General features: G+C 47.6%; 10 protein-coding genes across 10 annotated transcripts; 3 read left to right on the forward strand and 7 right to left on the reverse strand.

Annotated features, from left to right (window-relative positions):
* Nucleotides 1-339: 339 nt before the first annotated feature.
* On the forward strand, nt 340-2137 carry COCVIDRAFT_19651 (hypothetical protein; the record flags this gene model as incomplete). Its single annotated transcript, XM_014696743.1, has 4 exons — nt 340-412; nt 468-1669; nt 1722-1826; nt 1886-2137. The coding sequence occupies 4 exons, from the start codon at nt 340-342 to the stop codon at nt 2135-2137; spliced, it is 1632 nt and encodes a 543-aa protein (XP_014552229.1).
* A 97-nt stretch (nt 2138-2234) lies between these two features.
* On the reverse strand, nt 2235-3698 carry COCVIDRAFT_30356 (hypothetical protein; the record flags this gene model as incomplete). Its single annotated transcript, XM_014696770.1, has 1 exon — nt 2235-3698. The coding sequence occupies one exon, from the start codon at nt 3696-3698 to the stop codon at nt 2235-2237; it is 1464 nt and encodes a 487-aa protein (XP_014552256.1).
* Nucleotides 3699-5328: 1630 nt separating this feature from the next.
* On the reverse strand, nt 5329-6217 carry COCVIDRAFT_19653 (hypothetical protein; the record flags this gene model as incomplete). Its single annotated transcript, XM_014696744.1, has 3 exons — nt 5329-5525; nt 5583-5964; nt 6017-6217. The coding sequence occupies 3 exons, from the start codon at nt 6215-6217 to the stop codon at nt 5329-5331; spliced, it is 780 nt and encodes a 259-aa protein (XP_014552230.1).
* Nucleotides 6218-6856: 639 nt separating this feature from the next.
* COCVIDRAFT_19654 (hypothetical protein) lies at nt 6857-7402 on the forward strand (the record flags this gene model as incomplete). The annotated part of the gene is made up of 3 exons (XM_014696745.1): nt 6857-6950; nt 7006-7136; nt 7187-7402. The coding sequence occupies 3 exons, from the start codon at nt 6857-6859 to the stop codon at nt 7400-7402; spliced, it is 441 nt and encodes a 146-aa protein (XP_014552231.1).
* A 1431-nt stretch (nt 7403-8833) lies between these two features.
* Nucleotides 8834-10195, forward strand: COCVIDRAFT_110839 (hypothetical protein; the record flags this gene model as incomplete). The annotated part of the gene is made up of 1 exon (XM_014696771.1): nt 8834-10195. The coding sequence occupies one exon, from the start codon at nt 8834-8836 to the stop codon at nt 10193-10195; it is 1362 nt and encodes a 453-aa protein (XP_014552257.1).
* Nucleotides 10196-11747: 1552 nt separating this feature from the next.
* COCVIDRAFT_80446 (hypothetical protein) lies at nt 11748-11915 on the reverse strand (the record flags this gene model as incomplete). The annotated part of the gene is made up of 1 exon (XM_014696772.1): nt 11748-11915. A coding segment is annotated over one exon (168 nt), but the record flags the coding sequence as incomplete, so codon positions are not given.
* A 3752-nt stretch (nt 11916-15667) lies between these two features.
* On the reverse strand, nt 15668-16525 carry COCVIDRAFT_110755 (hypothetical protein; the record flags this gene model as incomplete). The annotated part of the gene is made up of 3 exons (XM_014696773.1): nt 15668-15882; nt 15949-16236; nt 16294-16525. The coding sequence occupies 3 exons, from the start codon at nt 16523-16525 to the stop codon at nt 15668-15670; spliced, it is 735 nt and encodes a 244-aa protein (XP_014552259.1).
* Nucleotides 16526-16653: 128 nt separating this feature from the next.
* COCVIDRAFT_110781 (hypothetical protein) lies at nt 16654-16989 on the reverse strand (the record flags this gene model as incomplete). The annotated part of the gene is made up of 1 exon (XM_014696774.1): nt 16654-16989. A coding segment is annotated over one exon (336 nt), but the record flags the coding sequence as incomplete, so codon positions are not given.
* A 441-nt stretch (nt 16990-17430) lies between these two features.
* COCVIDRAFT_110778 (hypothetical protein) lies at nt 17431-19163 on the reverse strand (the record flags this gene model as incomplete). Its single annotated transcript, XM_014696775.1, has 2 exons — nt 17431-18700; nt 18769-19163. The coding sequence occupies 2 exons, from the start codon at nt 19161-19163 to the stop codon at nt 17431-17433; spliced, it is 1665 nt and encodes a 554-aa protein (XP_014552261.1).
* A 1117-nt stretch (nt 19164-20280) lies between these two features.
* COCVIDRAFT_110836 (hypothetical protein) lies at nt 20281-20463 on the reverse strand (the record flags this gene model as incomplete). The annotated part of the gene is made up of 1 exon (XM_014696776.1): nt 20281-20463. A coding segment is annotated over one exon (183 nt), but the record flags the coding sequence as incomplete, so codon positions are not given.
* Between the last annotated feature and the right edge of the window lie 1215 nt (nt 20464-21678).

Genomic DNA, 21678 nt, shown 5'->3' on the forward strand with positions numbered 1-21678 from the left:
TGGTGGCCCGCCGGCACATAGTTAGCCTGGTGCGCTGCGTACACACACCCCATGGGCGTTGGAGCCAAGCCGGCGTAATCCATACCACATAATTGGACCGATGTACGTAGTAGGTCCGAGCGCATCCAACCATGCAGAATCCGGGGAATGGCAGATAACAGACCCAGACCCCTTGACTTTGGCGACTCGTGAGAAGGGCCGCAAGTTCACACATATATAGCTCCATCCAAGCCAGCACTGTGGGGAAACCAGCGCACCTGCCACACACGCCGTTTGTGTGGAACGCGGTCCCGTCGTCTTACCTAGTCCCTTTCTCTTCGTTGTATTCCTTTCTCCACCATGAACGAATCAACCGTCCACGGCGAGGGCGACGAGTCCTTCTGGGCGCCCGGTACCATTCGACTGGAGGATTGTATGACTTCCCAAGTCCTTGCACGCAAGACACAGTGCTGACAACTCGTCTACAGTGACCCGCTCCAGGACTGAAGTTATCCTCCATCCCATACCCACCTCTGATCCCGATGATCCCCTCAACTGGAGCCAGATGAGGAAGATGATCAATTTTGGACTAGTCGGCTTTTTCGTACTATGGACCTTCGTACAGCTCCAAATTGGTGCTACGTCCTGGGGCCAGCTCATCCCGCAGCTACATTTCACCGTCGACCAGCTCAACAATGGAGTTGCCATGAACTCAGCCGGCCTGGCCATCGGTTGCGTCCTCTTCATGCCCTTTGTGCACAAGTATGGACGACGCCCTCTATATTTGATGAGTTCCGCAATGCAGCTAGCCGGTGTCATTTGGCAAGCCAAGATGCAAAACTATGGCGACTGGCTGGGATGCAACTTTCTCACAGGCTTGGGTGGTGCCATCAGCGAGGCCGTTGTTCAAGTCACCATCGCCGATCTCTTCTTTGTCCACCAACACGGAACCATGAATGCCTGGTACCTCATCTTCACCTCCGTCGGTGCCACGCTTGGTCCTGTAGCCTCTGGCTTTGTGGTCCAGTCGCAGGGATGGCGATGGATCTGGTGGTGGTGCACCATTTTCCTTGGTGTAAATTTCCTTCTCATCATCTTCATGTTCGAAGAGTCAAAATATGTTCCCGTTCTCGCTGGCCAGACCGTTCCTCTCGACCGGGGTGTCACTAGCACAGATGACGTTAAGACCGCGGATGTCGACTTGGAGCCGGCAAAGGTCGACGTCAAGCACACCACCATGGAAAGGATACAATCTAGGATCGACCCAACTCTGCCACGCAAGACCTACCTCCAGCGTATGACGCTAGTGACCACCTCGCACTATTCTGTTCGCCACCACTTTTACCAACCCGCGGTCGTTCTATTCATGTTTCCTGCCGTCGCCTACGCAGCCCTTACTTATGGTACCGTCTTGGCGTCTTTGGCGCTCATGGCTTCTACCCAGGCGACGTATCTCCTCGAACCACCTTACAACTTTGGGCCTTCTGGTGTCGGTCTCATGAACTTGGCTCCATTCACCGGCTCTTTTCTCGGCTTCTTCGCCGCTGGTTGGCTCAATGATAGGTCCATCATGTGGCTCGCAAGACGAAACGGTGGTATCTACGAACCCGAGATGCGTCTCTGGCTTGGCCTTGCATCCGCATTGATCCTTCCCGCCGGCGTTCTCTTGTTTGGCATCGCTTTGGCTCATGTAAGTTGATCGTTTTCCGATGCTGATAAGAAGACACTGACATTCTCTGCAGGGTGTGCATTGGATCGCCATGGCTGTGGGCTTTGGCATGTTTGGTTTCACATTTGTGCTTGCTAGTGGCGTCGCACTTGCGTATGTGACGGACTGCTATCAAGAGGTGAGAAGATGCCTAAAACTTCCCGATTACATTGCAGACACTAACTTGACATCTTCAAGATTCTCGGAGACATTATGATTGGCGTCACCTTTGTCAGAAATGTCTTCTCCGTCATTATTCTTTTTACACTCACTCCTTGGACTAAGGCTATGGGCATCCAGAATGTTGCAATCATCACGGCCGTCTTCAATCTTGTCGTCCTTTTGCTCCCCATTCCCTTGATTATTTGGGGCAAGAAGTTTAGGATCTCAACCTCCAAGCGATACGAAGCAATGGCCCGTCGACAACCCGCGTTCCGATCACTGGAATAGCACTCGTAAAATCCAAAGTTCTTTTGCTTTGTACGCCGTCATCCAAAGCCTGTAGAATCATTATGTAACATTGCAGTCCTTCCTTTTATAGTTTGGCTCAATGTGGAAGCCAGGAGACGGCGTCGCACCAGTGTACTTGTCCTCGAATGTCTTTGATTGCCCAAAATGCAGTCAGCTGATCTCTTAGCCTGATTCTTGATCGTCTCGAAAATTCAATAAAAATATCAATTTGCTCAAGCGCCATTTGACGTTCCTTAATATCCGTGAGCTCAAAACAAGCGACCATGTACGGAATCTCCATGTGCGGAATGGATCGTTTGGTATGCCGAACCGCTGAACGCAATTCTTCAAGTATTACTTCTGACAGTGCTGTGCCTGCTGCTACCTCTGTACCGAAAGGATAGCGTAGCCGGTGAATCATGAGGAGCATAGACCAGCGGAAGATGTTAGCTTGAGCCAGTAGGCTCACCATTTCCTGTTGCAAGAAACGACTGGCGCATCCCTCGGGTAGTGCAGGCGTCCATTTGTGGACGACCAACTCGATTGCATCAATGATTCCCATGAGTTCGGAATCGCTAGGTCGCTCGTTCTGGCGCAACAGATAGCTGACTTCGCAAATATCGTACATGCAGGGTAGCATTGGCGCAGCAATTCCCACATAGCGATCTACACAGCCGTCCGTAATTTCCATCTTGAACCGTAGTGTGGGCACCTCGCCCATTAAATAGCATTCCTCAGTCTCTGACAAGATCAGGCAGACGAAAAATGCCGAACACTCAGGATCAAACACTGTAGTCGAGTCGTAGATGGGCTTGATGGTGAGGAGAGCATGTCTGCATATTGCCAAACCGCTTCCGGATATATGCAATGCGAAGGTGAGTGCGCTCACTGCTAGCAGCAGGATGACGGATAAATCTCCAGAATCGAGAGGTTTGACGGAGCGCAAAGTGGACACCGCGGAAGCCGCCCGTCTATGGCCAATGGACCTGTCTTCGGGGGAGGGATCAGGATCATACTCGCAAGCTAAGAGCGCTGCAGTTGCTATCAAAGCGTCGCTGATCCATGACGGCGCATTATGAAGGTGCCGCGCAAAAGTTTTGTGATGGTTTACCCGGAAGCTCTGTGCTATCAAGAACTGCTCAATCCGAGGTCGTCCTTGTGATATGCACTTGACAATGAACAACTCCCTTTCGTTCATGTCGGCAAACATGGAAAGAGTCCTGGGTGGAGACACTGCACCCGATCTAGCTGGAGATGCTGGTAGGGAGACTGTGTCCGATGCAGGGCTCGCTGGAGTAGTGCCTTGTTTGACTGATGACGCTGCTGCCGAGACCGTAGAAGAGCTCTCGCTACGGGCGCGACGTACTTGGATTGTTGTCGCACTTCCCTCACGGCGATGGTGACGAGGCTTGCGGCCAGCGGTTCCCACGGGTCTTAGGCTCTGGCATGTGTTCTGCAGTCGGTGGCAACGTTCGCAGGCACTCTGGCCGGGGATACGTCTACATTTTTCCTTGACGGCGTGGCACCTGTCGCACGCCCGTGTTGCTGGTGGTCTGCCCATTGAAGGCGCTCAAAGGTGCGTCCTCCGGGGTCATGGTAGGGTGTGAGAGTGGATGCGACAGGGAGCCTGATGCTATGTAGCAAGCTCGGGTGAAACACCGGCCAAATGACTAATCGTCCCGCAGCGCCCGAGCTTCTCAGCCCTGGGATCCGGGGAAAATAGCGCTACACATTTGGAACAAGCCGCGTTGTAAGATATGCGCCACTATCAAGGTCTACGATTGTCTCTTCATTCCTCGGTCTTCCTTACTGTACACAATGTATGTTCGCACAGCCTTTGCGCGATCAATTTTTATACTCCCTTCGCATTATGATGGCTACACCAACATCCTGACCAAAGCCGCATCGCACTTGATTCGTCTTGTTCGGCCCTGGTCACTTGCTATGGCCATCTCCCTTCATCTCGGCTAGCCGATAAGGAAAATCGAACCAAGTCGCAAACCCGCAGCCTCCTTTCCCGACTTGATGCTTTCAGCTAAAAGAGAAAGCAGGGCGTCTAATTGTTCCGTACGCTCCAAACAACTCTGGCGCGAGGAATGTATCAGATTTAGGGTTTGCAGAGATGTGGCAGATCAATTTGCTGGCTGTGTGGACCTGGGCGAAACTGCCAATTCATCCGTTGCCATGAATCGTTCAGTTTGACCTTTCCTCTTCATGTGAAATTTCCTATGCTCGATCTTGGTGTAAATTGAGAAAATCACAGCTGATGGTGTGTGAGGTGCCTGGTGGACGCGTAATAAGGAGAGCAATGTGTGAATGCACTCCCTGAACGCAATGATTTTGACATAGAAATTTTGATGCACGCCATTTGAGCGTTTGGCCGTATCAAGGACGTCTTGACGAAAATAACGTTGACCTCCTCGATATAGTGGTTTAGGTAAACCCCATGAGATGAGTAAATTCTATAGCCCAAGGCATGGGCGCAGGCAGAGCAGGCAGAGCACTACCACCCCCATGAAGCTAGAGGTTTACATCCCGTTTCTTGCTGGAAGAGGAATTTGAGTGAGATATCACCCCTAAAATGTTGAGGAAAGTAGGGGTTGGTCAGAGGCTTGATGATAAGTCCAAAGTTGAGATGCAGAAATAGGTCTTAATGGAAAAGATATGAGGCTTCAAAGCGGTTGAGTAGGTAGCTGGAACTCCAGAAGTTTTACTCTGGAAAACGAGGGAACTGAGGAAAACACATAGAGAGAGAGAGAGAGAGAGAGAGAGAGAGAGAGAGAGAAAAGAAGGATTGCCCTCTTGAGTGGCTCTGAACATATTTGCGACTAATCCCTGGACTCGTTTCCAAAGTATCATGGCCTTCAGAATATTTTGCAAGACTTGGGCTAGCAGTGAGTTTGTGAATGTATTTGCTAGGTTGGGCAGAGTAGTATCACTTCTGCGAGAATATACGCATGTTGGATGACCTTGCAACTTTTACCTTGTGACGTTTTACTGGAAGAGACTGGTGCCACAAATTCAAAGACCACGCACAAACAGCGTTCCCCTGGAGAAAAGTCTCTGGGGAGCGGCTGGTGAATATGCACAGGGTCCATGCAAGGCGAAAATGGCCAGAAGACGTCCTAGGTAGTTTAAGCCACAATTGTTCGCCAGGCTCCTAGTGGAAATGCCCATATCCTGTATAGAGATCAATGGACCAATACGGCCTCTACTGGATCGTTTTCGCCATGTGCATCCATATCTATATCTGCTTGATGCTCATCCTGGGTTGGGTCTTCGGTGGGAGTAGGGCGTCCTTCGATCATGCGAATCCACCATACAGGAGGATCGAGCGGACTGTGATTGTTGTGTAAAGGCGGGTAGATATCGTTGAAGTAGTACCATACTATTGAAACTTAGCTCTACAACGAAGAAATCGGGGCAAAGACACGGGGACTCGTACTGTGACCTACGACAATGCCGCACATCTCGTCTTTGGGTACGGTTCCATGCATGATCAGCGAAAATGCTAACAATACCCAGGGAAGGTAAGGCGCCTTGAACACTAGCAATCCCAGGAAGCTTAGCATGGTATCCGGATTCTTCCTACTCCAGATATATATGAGGGTGCTAGACAAAGCAGAGCCAAGGAAGGCCATGGAGAACATGGGCGCAATGCAGAGGAGGAGCGTGGATGCGAAAGTGAGGAGCCAGGCGAAGTGTGCCGTGGACCGCCCAGAAGACTCCTCCAAAAGTCGCGCATAGCGTTGAAGAAAGAAAATGTGGTAGAGGAGATCGAGACTGAGCGGACCAAAGTAGAAAAAAGTGGTGAGAAGCCTCCAATACTGCCAGGTGTCAGTACGGAATGGCCAGATTTAGATCCAAAGTTGAACGCACCTGGCTCTTGAAGAATACAGTACGGACGCTATAGAACAGCTGGAAGGGTGAGATGATGTGGCATTGTACAAGCACGCTCGCGCTTAGCGCTGCAGTCATCCACCAGCGAGTGCAAACAGGCATCTCGTAGAACCACTGCTCGAGCGGAAATCCTCCGACCCCACCCATCATACCATCTCCGCCTTGCAGCACGTTGGCCATTTTGTTTATGCCTGGCTGGGGCAAGCAGACTGCGCTTTCTCTGGAGTTGGAGACACCGGCGACGCAAAGATAGTGGTGATGAAGGGAAGGGATCCAGCATATAGAAGCTGGGTAAGAAGCGAGAGGATAGGTGTCGGTGAGCAACCGCTGCGCTCTCGTGTCCGAGAGTGAAGGACAAGTACGTACATAAGTGGCTACGTAACGTGAACCATGGCTGACGAAAGCGCTAGCTTGATCTAATCTAATCTAATCGAATCTGGCCAGCTTAGATTAGATAAGATGCGGTTGAGGGCCGCGCACTAGCCACACGTGCCAGCCCCTCGGCTCGGCCTAGCACTGCGACGCGACCAAGCAACGCGAGAACGGCTGGCAATGCGAACAAGCCCATCTGATTCAGCAACCTTTTTTCCATTGTCCTAGATTGCCCTGTTCCTGAGACCCATATCGATCCCTAACCGTCTTGCACATTCGAACCGCAGCGCGCCAGCTCAATTAAAGCCAAAGTTTGGCGGCTTCGCGTCGCGTCCGGTCTACGCGCCAACCTCGAATTCCACCCAAACGCATACATTTCTCGCGACCCTGTCGTCGCCCACTTTGCTTTCAGCAGTTGACGCAACATTTCTACGACGGAAACTCAACATGGCACCGAAATCTCCTGCCAGGCGCAACAAAGCGCGACCATCGCGAGGCGGGAGAGCTAGTATTGGTGATAGAAGGGAGTCTGGCAAGCGACGTACGTCAAAGCCACGCAACCAAGGGGCGCACCCACAGTGACTGACATGGCACAGTTGGAGCGCCAGGACCTGCGCCTGATCGCGCAAAAAAGCGCTATAAGCCTGGTACTGTGGCTCTTCGTGAGATCAAGCGGTATCAAAAGTCGACTGACCTGCTTTTGCTGAAGCTCCCTTTCCAGCGCCTTGTAAGTGCGCGACCGTGACAAGCCATTTACCTCGTTTCTAACGTGTCCAGGTCCGTGAAATCGCCCAAACAGTCACAAGCGAAGAAGGACCCAACAGATGGCAGAGCCAAGCCATTATGGCCCTACAAGAAGCTACTGAAGCCTTCCTGGTCAACCTATTCCATGATGCCAATCTATGCGCCATTCATGCAAGGCGCGTCACCATTCAGCAAAAGGACATACAGCTCGCACGTCGCCTGCGCGCAGCTTGGGGTGCTCCGGTGTAATATCGAGCGGAGCATCGTATGCAGATACCCAGTCTTATTTTTCATATGTATTGTTTTCGAATTTGCAATTAGGGGTTTTAACATGGCGTGCCGTATAGGAATCGGCTTTTGCGTGTCTGAATAAGTACTTATTTGTCAGCCAAGTTACATACATAACAGTGTTACTCTCCTCTGGCAGTACTCAGAAGCTTTTCTAGCGCACTAAACGTACAGGAGGTCAGAAGCCCATAGTTACCCTCGTTCCTGATATCATGTCTAAAACTATGCAGAGTTGCCTGCCATAGCTACCTTGAATGTAACTAGTAACACTAGTTTGGCGTATCACGGCTTGGACCATCTATAACTGCCTGACCTATGATTTTAATTTCTTGAATCTTCTTGTAGAGCGTATAAGATTATTTTGCTGAGAACGGAATGGCGGGCTACATCCGAACCTGCCGGATCCGGGTGTCGAAAAGGATTTTGCGCAACACATTCGGTAGTACATACCTATTTGGTCATAGCCTAGCAACACTGCGCCTTTTCACTTACGACAGGACACATGGGGTCCCTGCCCAAGTAACAAATGCTGGATTAGCCACGTTTCTGTACTCATATTGCCTGTCGGCCCAGGCGTGAGAACAAGAGACAAAACAGGGGAACCTATTCTGTAATTGCGAGCAACACGCTGGCAGATTTGGACTCGTATATCCCAGACCATCCGCATGATAGCCCTACCAAGCCCCTGTATATTCCATCGTATGTAACGAAGTACAGTACGCCATGCATCCTCTAGGCACAAGCTCAAACTAAGCTACTTGGCAGCCAGGGACCAATCCTTTGGATTAAATTAGATTTTTTACTTCCACAGACGCTTGGCGTTCTTGGAAAGTAGGCCACGTCCTACACTTTCGGTCCTACTGATATTCTACCGTTCTGTTTTCATCGAATTCGGCGTGCGTATGTTAGAAAAATACTATGCACCGATATAGTACGAGTGTCTATACGCATTAATGACTAATGACACCGACTCCTACTAGCTGGATACAGCATGTATTTCCGCTATACGCTATACTGGCATACGCTCACAGTAGAGCAACGTAAGGATACAGCCATTTGAGCATCCAATCTACCTCTTCCCTTGAGGTGCACGTGGTCCAGACCGCCTCTCAAGACTATCTTTTTGTGGTAACAACCATTTGCTAGGCGTCTTGGACAGTCACTAGAGCCTCCTGCGTACAGCCACCCCAGTTTCCTCAGCATAGTCTTAAAATAAGTAACTATTGTAGGAACGATGATTGAAGTGTATATAAGGTGTATAACTTGATAGCTTTTGAATAACACCACATCAGCTCAGCCAGCCATCTTCTGTCAATCCCTCGTACCTACTGGGTATCTGAACTGCTACGGAACACCAACACAACTCTCGCTTTTTCCCTTCGTTCTTCTATCATGAAAATCTCCACTCTCTCTTTCTTCGGCCTCCAGGCCGCTCTCGGCCATGCGCAGGAATCTTGCAATGCCGCATGTCAAGCAGCCTTTCGACCAGCTGTCGCAACTGAGATTGGCTCTATGGTCGCAAAGAACGTGTCCTCTGAAGCATTCTACAGCACGCCTGCCAATGCCACCGGTGCCAAACCTGGTGATGTATTGCGATGGGAGGACCTCCCTCAGTCCGTAGTAAACACCAACTTTACTATACCCTCTGGAATGTCCCTTTCCCGCTTCCTCTATATGACCGAAGATATCGACCGAAAGCCTATTCCCGCCAGTGGATTTGTCCTTCTCCCCTATAGCAGGCTCGATCCAAGCAAGCCGTTGAACACCGTTGTGTGGACACACGGTACAGCAGGATTCACGAGAAACTGCGCGCCTTCCAATCACAAAGACCTGTACTACGAATGGCAGGGACCCTACTACCTGGCACAGGCTGGATATGCCGTCATCGCTCCAGACTATGCTGGCCAAGGATCCGATATCCCTCAGGGCTTCATGTACGAGGCTGGCTTTCTTCATGCTGCTGACGCTGCTTACTCCCTTGTCGCTGCCCGTAAAGTTATTGGAAACCTACTCTCCCAAGATTATGTTGTCGCCGGCCACAGTGAGGGCGGCATGACTGCATGGAGGACCAATGAGCGACTTGCAATGCCCGACCAGGACGAACTCAAGAAGGCAGGCAACTTTCTTGGCTCAGTCGCAAACTCACCGGCGCTCCGTCCACTCGACTTGATCCCTGAATCTGTCCGACGAGCGAACGGCGGACCTATTGGTGATGCAGTATCCGTCTTCTTCTTGCAGTCGCTTGCTGGTCTCTTCCCCAAGGAGTTCCGCATTGAGGATCACCTTACACCCCTTGCGCTAGCCCGAATTCCTCTTGTCAACCAAGGCTGTATCATTGCCGGTCGAGCCCTTTTCGGAGGCCTGACTAGCGCGCAGCTATTCAAGAACCTTGACTGGCTTAAGCTTCCCGTAGTCGTCGACTGGCAGAAGCGTTTCAATGGCGCCGGACCACATGCCCTCGCTGCGCCAATGCTAGTTGTTCAGGGTATTACCGATGTACTCACCTACGCCAACAATACCGAATGGGACTTCAACCAGACTTGCTCATCTTTCCCCAACTCTAAGGCTACCCTCTTGCTTTACCCTGATTCGAACCACGACGTTACGAACGGCGCAGCAATGGTTGACATCATGAAATGGATTGGGGACCGCTTCAACGGTGTAGCAGTCCAGGATGGCTGCCACAAGAAGACCATCGAGACACTCACCACAAGGCTCAGAAACATTAACACCTCTTACAACGGCACCGCCTAGACATATAGCTCTGCCTATAGTAGTCAATCAGCAGTAGTAGAGATGTTTTAGAGTTGCGAGGAGTTAGATAGGGGTGGAGGAGAGTTGGGAGGGGTTCGATATAGGTGGAGTAGAGTCTCAGTATTTTTATAGATCAATATATTTCTTTCTATCCCTAGCGCAATTCGTACCACTTCAATCCAAGCCTAGCCTGATCTCTTTCACTGCTAGTTGAGAAAGAACAAAGTAACTCAAGTAGAGATTTGACAAGACACTGAATCAACTTGGTGCTTCCCATAGCTCTCGAGCGTTGACCCGAAAGGCCCTTTCTGTTAGTCTCTTGTGACCGTTACACCGTTTCAAGAGATTTCTCTCAAACGGCAAAGTATCGCACCCACGTGTTTGTGTGTGCAACCAATCCGAGCCAAACACAGTTCCGTCCCCGCCCCGGGCTTTCAGTTATGCCATTGCGAGACCATCGAGATTTCGAAAGTCCGTATTATTCGAAAACAGATACGATGCAGAATAATGAACGTACGCGAGATGTTTGATCCAGATATCATACAAGGATTCAGTGTATTGCTTCAGAAGCTCTACTAGAAGGACTCATTTGAAAATTTGTCACATCGGTGTACACGTCGGCCATTACTCAGCAAGCTTATTGTAAAGTCACTTACGTTCGGGACCCTATTGATCAAAATACTTATTGCAGTTTCTAACGTGTAAAATTAGACGAGTCATACTTCATGATAGCTGTCATAATTTAAGTAAAGTAATTCTGGTGGGTAATGCGTATCGAAGCCTCCAATTCGGAACCGCTGATCATGTTCACCGATATATCTTGCTTATCACAGGGCGGAACACAGCACTTGGATATCCCAAATATGAGAAACCTTGTTGCATCTGCTATTGGCAGTTATCCAAAATCCATGCAAAAGCTACCACGATCCAAGCAAAGGTGGCACTGAGGGCTTGTTGACACAATGTCCGTGCTGTGCCCATGCTCCGCAGAATGTCTACGGTTTGTCCTCTTGGTGTAGGATTATCAGCTTACGTTGGTGGTTGAATTCGACCGTCCCACTTTCTGTTCTTGATTGCTTGCTTCCCTGCTGCCTTATTTCCCGGCTTTGTTCTGCGCGAGCATTTGTGACTCTTCGCTAAATTAACGAGCTATACATTCTCACTGAGCCTGGAATGACTACATAGCATCAGTTTCTTGGTTTCTAAGTTTGTGAAGGAAAGAAATGAAGCTGGGCTAAAGAGTATCCCATCATAATGACTTCGACGCGCGATACAACCTTCACTTTCAAGGTTCGTTTGTTGTGAGCATACAATTGTGTTTCGCGAAAAAGTCGGAACGACTAAAGCTTGCTAATAATCACATCCTACACAGTAAATTTCAGTACTGCTGTTTGGAGGTCAGGACAATACACCGGATTTCAATGCTCTCTTGTTGTCGGCGCTGTATTGGAGTCGAGACAAAAGTGTGCGCACAGCGTGCACTGTACAACCTGCCGTTTTCATCAAGCTCCCTATCACTACGAAATACCTGTATTAGCACGTCCTAGGTTGTACTCATGTCCTTGCAGTACCAGAACTTCTGACCAGCATTTTGACTGACGGCAAATCTTTCGCCCGTGTAACATGGATAAACCTGCTCAACTGATACCAAGTCAGTCTCCGCAACAGTACGCGAATCGGTAAAGATTAGTGGATGGTCCTTGACCGCACAATTGATCGGAATTCAAACATTGGTGATGCGATACCAGATGCGAGGCCTCATCACATCGTCTAACAAAGCTGGTTGATCCGCCAGCTCGTGTGTTGCTCGTAGGTAGCTATGCGCCGTACCTGGACTGATCAATGTGAACCTTGCATACGGGCCGATGTTGCCTTTCCTCTGCAACCGCGTGTCGCGTAGTTATGTCGAAGGGTATTGTCTTGATCATATGTGGGATATCTAAGATTAATGCTTCCTTAATAAGGGGAAAATACTCCTTATCAATGTCTTCACGAGATCAAATCAATATGTTTCATTACCAGGCCCCAATACAAAGAAAATCCATGAACAGATACTTTGAAGTGTTCTTCGTGTCCCCGGGCGTTGTGTATGGCTGTGAAGACTTGATTGTGGTCATAATTGGGAGTTCCCTTAAGTTCTCCGTTTTTCGTCTCATGACTTGGACCGCTATCGTTACCAAGGGACTGTAGTAGCACAATTCCCTTTGTATGGGAAACGATGTTCATGTCGCTTTTGATCATATAGATCAGGCGATGGGTATGTTATTTGCAAAACGATGACGACAAGTGTAGGAGTAAGAGGAATACGAATGAATACGATGAGGAATTTAGTATGTAGCGCCCAAGATGTGCCTGTTAGTAATACTCCTGTTTATCAAAACGGTGATATGCTTTACAGTCATGGCGATAGGGCCAATGTAGTGGACTCTTGTGCATGCCTAGAATCAGATCCACTCACCGGAAGCAAAGCGAGAAGAGGTGTGGGTAAATATCCAGTCCTTGAAAATTCACTTGGAAGAACCCTACACTGCGTCTAAGCGCGGCCTGGGTACGCCCAGTCTGCTATATTGTTAGCTGCAAGCGGACGGAATGTCTATTTGTAGCCCACAATGGAAGCATCGAGCCCTTGGACACTGCCACCTGTTCCAGAGGCGTATGGGTGCTACCTTAGATGCCTGTTCACCAAAGCCCCACCAATGTCGTGTATTGAGGGGCCTTAGGAGTCACAAGTATGGCAACACAGGTGAGGAGTATCTTGTCTATTGCTTTGTGCTACAGTGCACCCCTGCTGCCCACAACCTTACTTCTCCTTCAAGATCTGAATCTAGCACTAAATTCATGTATACAAGTAAAGATTGCGCCTGGATCAGGGTTGACCGGCACGCTGATTTCCAACATTTGTCTCTCGCGGACTTTCCACCTCCACGCAGACAAAATTGTTACAAGCATGAAAGCAATCGCCCACTTAATGAAGGCTTTAAGGGTGCACTTCTCCACCATGTTCATCCCAAATAGAGTATGTTTTAATTAGTTTAGTTAAATCAATACAGTGGGGCTCAAGCTGAGTAAACAAACACAGCAGCGAAAGTAGGCGGAAGATATACCATACTCAGTAGCGTCAGTCGTTTTAAAGTCTTACCCTGAGCGATTTTGATCCTTGCATCCGCTCGTTGGAGTCTAGTCATCTCAGCTGCAAGATTAGCCTGCTTGATAGTATTGATGTTCAATATCTAGCCAGATTAGCATTTGTAAATATGTGTATATACCTCTTGTAGTCTGAGAGGGCTCACCGTTTCTGAGATAGAACTGGTGCGATCATGTAAAGCCTTGAGACGTTGATCGACAACTGGCAGCGCATTGTACTCTTGCAATAGATCTCTCTTGAAGGTAGTCGGTATAATACAATAGCGCAGCTGGAAGCCCGCCTCTGTGAGTTAATTTACATAGCGATTGTTGTATCAAAGATAATGCTGAATGTAGTGAATGCTGAGGAGAAATCGTCGATACAGCCATGGCGCTACTTCTATCAGTTCTTCATCCGTTAATCCTTCTGCATTTAAGGTTGTTAGAACAACAAAGCTTGTATGATGAACAAAAGACTGGCCGATGACTTTAAAAATTGCTCTATCTTGTTCAAGAGGAGCTTCCAAGTAGACTTCATTTCGTAAAGCACCTGATTAACCAATCCAAAGCCATCGTCGCTCAATTGTCTCAACAAAGCTTCAGGCGTGCATTTGTTGACGTCATCGGTGATCCATGAGCTTAAAGGGTGTTTTACACCTCCTGGGACGTTCAGCACGCAGTGAGCGACGGTGAGATCGATGTATGGATTGCTGAGATAGATGAACGTCCATAATTGGCCGTCCTCCCGCAAGCGCCCTGAGATTCCTCAAAGCACGTGAATTCTTGGAAAAATGGGTTGATCTGGAATGAGAGTAGCTTATACGTTGTCTGTCGATTTGGGTATATCTCACTGTTCGTTTTGTCAATTAGCTTTATCAATCGAACTGTGTGACTTAATTTTCGGCCAAATTTGAATTCCTCGGTGGTTAGCTGCGTAGCTCTTTGGAACCCTACACAACCCAAATCGAAATGCAAAAACTCCCTTTCCCACAATGAGATTTAGCGATAGCAGATATTCTGTAAAATTTACTGCAATTTACCCCTTTTCACTCAGGCCTAGCGAAACACTCTCGATCGCTACTTTCGAGACGGTTGGTCTAGAGCTCATAGTTCATCTGGGGTTTTTGACCCAATAATTTAATGTCTGTTGCCGACCGCTGAGATTCGTTTCTGGAGCTCTTATGAACCTTAATCGCAACTTGCGCTGACCGTGCCTAATTACAAGATGCGAAGGAGTTAGTTCGAAGGGACCTGTTCATGAGTGGTCAGCAAGTCAAAAGGGTATGTCAGGGTGTAAAACTAGCACCTTTGTTCAAAAGCGCCTCCAGGGACCATGCATCGAAAACTAGTGTAGTCTCTACCTTATTCTGACCTCGCGCATGTTAGTAGCTGTTGAGTTGATGTGCTGAGATACTAACTAGTTGCGAAGACTTCGGTCACTTCGATACTCGGCGTGGAGGATTCGCACTTCTTCAGCAGCTTCTCCATGGCGATATTACCAGCTCGGTATCTCATCTATGGGGCACTCACGCCTAGTGCCGCTAGTTGCGCTTTGGCAAACGTCGCTATAAGTGCATGTATTGTACCATTTGGTGTCTTTGAGACGCATTAACGAGTGGTTTGATGAGCAGGCTGAAAATGACGATGGGCGTAACAAAAGGGAGATGCTGTAGACCTTGATAATCGAGACAGAGTGTTGTATGACGCTTGAAAGATATTGTGCAATCGGCTGCAAGGCTTCTCTGAGCTATTGGCAAGGTCAATTAATGCAGCCAAGTACGCGTGTGCCAATGCTTTTCTCGCTGGTATCCTGGGACAAGAGATGAAGAAGGGGTGACACGACTGTGTTCGTGAGATAGCTCATCAATAGTCTTCTAGGTGAATTTCTGATCGTCTCAGCGTTTATTTTAATTCGAATGCGCTTGTAAATTAGCTTCAATTAATTTGACCTGGCCCTGTGCTCGGAAAGACGTTTCATCACCCCCAACCCGTCCCTAATCTCCTCGCCGTTGCGTGTTTGACAGGAGGGCAGGCCTGTCTGTTCGATGGGAAAACTCGTAACCACGTTCCGATACACCGAAGCCTCGAGAATATTCTTCGATAATTAACAGAATGCTATGAAACCTCCTAAAAAGGTATTACCGTGACCAGTAGGGTCCGACAGCTTGTCCGAGTGCACAACTCGCCATACGTTCACGACAATGAACAAACCCAGTAACTATCCATCAATTGGCTCACGATCAAACTCAGTGGAGAGAAATCTCGGCTATTCCGGAAGAGCTGCAGCCTTATATATTTGCTTGGAAAGGAATCAAAACTAGGTGTGCAGCATCCGAGTTTGAAGTATTTTCACAACACCTGATCATCCCATGGCTCCATCAACTTATTTTCCGCTACAGTCTCAGCAAAATTTGGAATTGCCGAAGAGTGTGCCCACGGTTTCAAAGTCAACTCTTCTTCGATGGTATGTGCAAAGCAGCTAGACCATTGATTGCATGGATAGGCGGCAACGACCGACTCAATAGTGCGTTTGCTTATAAGAGTAGCGTTTTTACCCGCGTTGTCTACCATGTCAGCATGGGCAGTACAAAGTTTCCTGGTGGGTTTCCAAGTTCAAGATCTGGACCTACCAAAAAGAGTAGCAAGCTGAATCAATTGTCCAACGGTGGTGATTGTACCAACATCACCAATATCTTGGTGTCGAATGACTGCCTCTGCTACGCTCTCAGCCTGCTCCTTGGATGCCCCAAACCCTTTCAGTATATCCAGCGCAAGGTAGCCACCATAGAACTCAAAGGACAAGAGTGTTGCGCGAAGATTTTCCGGGGTAGCACCAATATCATGAAGGAGACGTGTTAGGTAGTAGGTTTCTAGACTGGGCAGAAACAGAGGCAGATGCTTTCGGGCGATTGAGGCGCCTTTTCATCATGTTAGCTCTGCCCAGTAGTCCCTATTCTCCTGAGAAAAAGTCCTACCATATAAGTACACCCGCATAGAGTGGTTGTAGACATCGTCTGGAAGCCGCTTCTTTGCATAATCATGGACTTTCTTTGCGAGTTCGGTCTCTGGAATTTGGATATCCGTTACGTCATGAACAGCGGGATCCCACGGACTGACGTCTTTCAGAAGGACAGACGTGGCATGTGGGACCGAAGTCCAGCCGTAAGACTCGAGGGTCTTTGCGGAATGATCCGCAGGTTGAGACATTACGAAAGAAGTGTCGATCGAATCAAGACCGAGAAAGACAAGTACTTTGTAGATGTGTGATATCAAGACGTGGTGCTCTCTGCAGCAGTACTGATTTTCATAAACGCTCTTGGAGCCTCCCTTCGCCTTTATTCTGATTCATTGTCCTCCGTTTCCGAGGGTTCAGAACGATTGCATCGCAAGTTGTCCGTGTAATCTTGGTAATCTGGACTTGCATGATTATGATTTCTAAGCAGTTTGCTTGCAGTGCCTATTACCTCCACTAATTGGGAGTGTGCCTTGAGGCGTAGCCGGTGATTACACAGAAAAGATATGAGTACGATAGGGCGCATGATTGCGTAGTGTCGGCGTAACAGGCCGCTTAGACATACTACACCTGTCGCGAAGGGCGTGTGACGGCATCGCCACAATTGGTAACGCATACTGGGGTTCGGCACGTCTTGAGAGCTTAGTAGCTTTTGGCGCCCTTCGGCCTAACTAGGAGATATCCTCGAGTGGGGTCCACTAGCGTGTACAGAGTTGTGCGTCGTACCTGTTTGGACGAAAGGCGCAGTCCCTCGCCTAATTTGCGAAGCTGTTTCGGCATTTGTTTCGTGGCTGAAGGGCGGCCTACGCCAGATCAGGCGAAAGGCGTAGTTGTGAACATTGCAGAGTTTTGCATTGCGCTCCGTACCATCCGTATACTCTATTGAAGTGCGGTAACGTTCGAAATCGTGCTAATTTCACATGGCGCATTTAAAGCCGCCGGGTTGGCATGGATACACTATTCACTCAGTTGGTGATCGGCTATTACTTCGACCACGAATATGGCTATCTCCATAAGAACATAATCGCATCTCAAAAATTGCTTTAAAATCCCGCTGAGTAGTTTTACCTCTGCACAAGACAACGAATCTCAGATACCATCAACCTATTGTCTTGGGATCTTGTGCAACTTCAATGTGCTCCTGTTCCGTCTCTCCAACCTCCTTCAAGCTCAGTCCATCGACTGTTGGCGCCTCCATCGCCGACTGAGTGTGGTTCGTCATGTAAGGCGTAGGATCCTCGACCATGAATGATGCAATAAGGGCCACAACACCGAATGGGATCGTAATATAGAACACAAATTGAAATGCGCGCCCGTATGCGTGGCGTACTGCGAGTCTCAATGTCTCTGCAATGGCAGGCGTCATGCCCTCGATCGAGCCCAGGGACGCTGGGTACGGCACTCCGATGTTGTACGTGATGGCGCCGGGAATGATTGCGCCGAGATCAGTTGCATTTAAGCCTGCAGCGATGGCAGCTCGAGGGATATCCTCACCAGAATAAGTTTTGAACTTGTTCTGGAAGATAGTATTGAATATGGCATTTCCGACGGCGCCGCCAGCCGAGCGGAACGTGCCTAGAAGTCCCATGGCAACACCGAGATGCGAGTATGGTACGTGCAGACTAGCAATGGCATAGCCGAGAATGGTAACCATGAGGAACATGGGAACTCCGAAACTTGGGACAAACGCCCAGGCGATCTTGTGGTTTGGGTTAACGGTGGCTGCGCTTGCTCCGATGAAGATAAGCTGCAAGGCCGTACCGATGACAAACAGCCACTTGATGTGTCCAATCCTGTGAGCGAAGATTGGGATGATGACGCTGACGACGATGGCGACGATGTTATTAGGTAGGGCGAGGACACCAATTTCAATGCCGTTAGTTGTGAACATGTACATGGTGCCTTGAGGTAGGAGGGCGGAGAGCGAGTTGAAGTTCATGCCAGAGATGAACAAGACGATGCAGATGCACAGAAATCCGCGCCACAACTTGAATAGCCTCAGCGGAAAGATGGGGTTCTTTGCAATGGTGAAGTCATAAGCAAAGCCACAGGCAAGAACCGCTATGCCGAGGAGCATGGGCGCGAGAACCGATGCTCCATGCCAAGGGTGCCCTGCAGACCCGGCCCAGGTGAGGCCAACAAGACAGGTTGCCAGGCCAGTAGTAAAGAGTGCGAGACCGAGCCAGTCAACCTCGAGAAACTGCTGCCATCGGGTCTTGTCGTAGTCGCCACGGGGACGGGATACTGGATTGTAGAAGAAGGCTGTACCGACGAACGTGATGCTCTCGACGATGATGGAGATGTAGAAAATCCATCGCCAAGTGGAATATTTGAGGAGGATATTGGCAAACAGAACGTTAAAGGAGCCCCTACAGCGGATCATGTGGTATTAGCGTTGTAGGATGGGGTGTATTAAGGGCATACTAGAAAGACTTACCAAGGAATCATGATACCGCCCTCGAGGATGCCAACACCAACAGATCGCCATTTGTTGGGAAGCATTTCTGTAGCTCCAGAATAAGACACAAAGACAAAACCAGCTCCAGCACCGATGACGGTCTCAGCTGCAACCAGGCTGGCAACGCTCTGAGCTGTCGCACCCACGATTGAGCCAATAAGCACGATAATCTGGCCGCCAAGGACAAGGATCTTGCGTCCAAAGACATCACTGAGGGGGCCAGCAATGGAGAAAGAGCAGGCGCTAGCGAGCGACCAGGCGCCGACGATCCAGGCGAAATCCACATCATTCCCCAGATCCCGCGAGACCTGAACGACGATGGCGGCGAGACAGGTGAAGGGGAGCGGCACTGCAGGACCAAAGGACGCGGCCATACACTGTACGTTCATTCTTTAGTCAGCATACTATCAAGAGTATGGATATGTTGGTTATTTCACGGGATCATAAGACATACAAATATGGAGATCCATGTCCTAGTTGTCGTTGAGGTTGTTTCGGGGTTGTCTTCGATGGCGGCGCGATGCGTGTCGTCCTCAAAATGAACCTTGGACTGTGCATGCGCCGCGAGCAGCTCTTTGTTTTGCTGGCCTCCCGCCATGGCGATATCAGTTTTGATGTACTCTGAAATTCCCAGCTGTTAATGCTCTCGAATCAGCGATGGCTTCTTCATCGCCCAAACCCAGCCAGAAACACGGGGTACTTATTGACATGTCCCCCGCATGGCACGGACGCATACTTAACGGGCGATGTTCAAAATGATCCCGGCAGTTCCAGAGTGCATTGTATCTGCCGACATGTCGAATTAGAGCCGAATCGCCGAACGAGGCGCGGGGCCGCCGAACGAGGCGCGGGGCCGCCAAACTTAAATCCCCACCTCTCCACACTTTGGGAAGTGGAGAGAGCTGAGCCCCGGTCTATAGTATGATTGCGGCTAGTTCTCACGGTAAATAACTCGCCGTGCTTCGTACTAATCATGCTATGGTTAAACTATGAGGTGAGTCTAAGAGCCGAAGTAGTCTAGAGAATCGATATATCACGAGCCTGGAGAACGATCTATTGTATTAGTAGAATCAAGTACATATAGCGAAACTTGTATAACTTCTATTCAAGTGTAGCTTATCGTTATATATAATGTATATATATAACTTTCCTCGAACAGGTTTAGAACGAAATCCGATTGATATTCTTAGCGTGGTAGCGAAGTACTAGAAGGCGCAGTACTATCAGGAATATACTGGTGTAGTTATAGAATAGTAATCACTAAGTACGGACACATTCCAATAACATAATACAATTCCAGTCACATCTATCTACGCTCTAAACATCTCTCGCACGATTATTACGTACATTCGTCCGTCGAACATGGGCATTCGCACGAGCACGGCTCAGTTAACCCGCACTACGAATAGGGTTATATGATCAGCCGAAATCCTCATTAGGTGCGCTCTAGAATGGGTGGAATTTTCTTTATGTTTCTGTCGCTTTGGCAATTCAATTAAAGCAGCGTCTCTTGGTGAATTGAGCGTTCCGGTAGTATGCCTTGGTAGGTCGCCCTTTGGTGCAGCGCTGACAGAGAGTGTCAATACTGCCGCGCAGATGATCCGGGATACCCTCATAGTTTTGAAGCAGAAGTAAGCATCGGTAGAGACGATCGTTATCTTGCGGAAACAACGATTAGTAAGGGGGTAAACTTGTAAACGCTGAGTGGGGCTTATTAATCTTTAAATATCGCAATCCAGGTTAAGAATACGCTAGCAATAATAAGTCTCTACCTAGAGGTAGAGTAGAGGTAGAAGTATTATTACTAAGACCTAGACGAGTATTTAGATAGAGATTAAGTAGAGATAGAGTTACTAAGAGTTAGATAGAGATAGAGTAGAGTAGTAATTATATAAGACTCTTACCTCTATCTCTACCTAACTCTTAGTAACTATATCTTTATCTAATCTATATATTCTATATTACTTTACCTCTATCTTTATTTAAGCTAAGTATTAAGATAGAGAAAAAAAAGATATAGTTCGTAGAAGTTAAGTAGAATTAGAGATTAGATTTTTAAACTATAAAACTTTACTTTATTTTTAAAAAAAATCTAAATAATTCAGATTAATTTCGTGTTTAAATAGTTTATATATTAATAATTATTTGTAAATATAAAGTAACGTAGTTTATAAGGAAGTTAGCTATCTAAGTAAATTAGCTACTGTATACTAGCGCGTTAACTTTATAATATTATAGCTATTCTATATAGTATATTAATAATTATAATAGGCTAGTTTACTCTTTAAATCTATTACTAGTATAAGTATTATTTATTTCTACTATATAGGTATACGTATTATATCTAGTCTTCTTATAATATTTATACTATTTCTCTTCTTATACTCTCTTTAACGTACTTTTACTATTACTATAACTACTATTTACTTATTTAGGTAATAAGTTTTATACTTTACTAGTAGTAAGAGTCTCTTCTATTTAAGTATATTATTACTTATAGCTTTTATATTTATTTTCTCTATCTAGTACTATTTAGAGATTAATTATCTTCTTTTTAGGAAGTACTATTTTATATACTATTTACTAAGTATTCTTACTTTACTAAATAATTTACTTAGTAAGTATATTAATAGCAGATTTATAGTATTTTCTTATACTCTCTAAAAGAAGATTATTTTAAATCTTAACTTTCCGCGCGTTATATAGTATTTATACCTATTAATTAACTACTTATTATAAAAATAGTAATAGTATATATACTACTATATATTATATAGAGATAGATATAAATACTTCTCTAAGCTTAATCTAGATAAGAGTAAGTAAGATAGTATAAGAAGTACTATAAGAGTTTATCTAGTGATATAGTATAGTAGTATACTTAGATAG

Source organism: Bipolaris victoriae (genome assembly GCF_000527765.1).
Source record: "Bipolaris victoriae FI3 unplaced genomic scaffold scaffold_114, whole genome shotgun sequence".
NCBI classification, from domain to species: domain Eukaryota; kingdom Fungi; phylum Ascomycota; class Dothideomycetes; order Pleosporales; family Pleosporaceae; genus Bipolaris; species Bipolaris victoriae.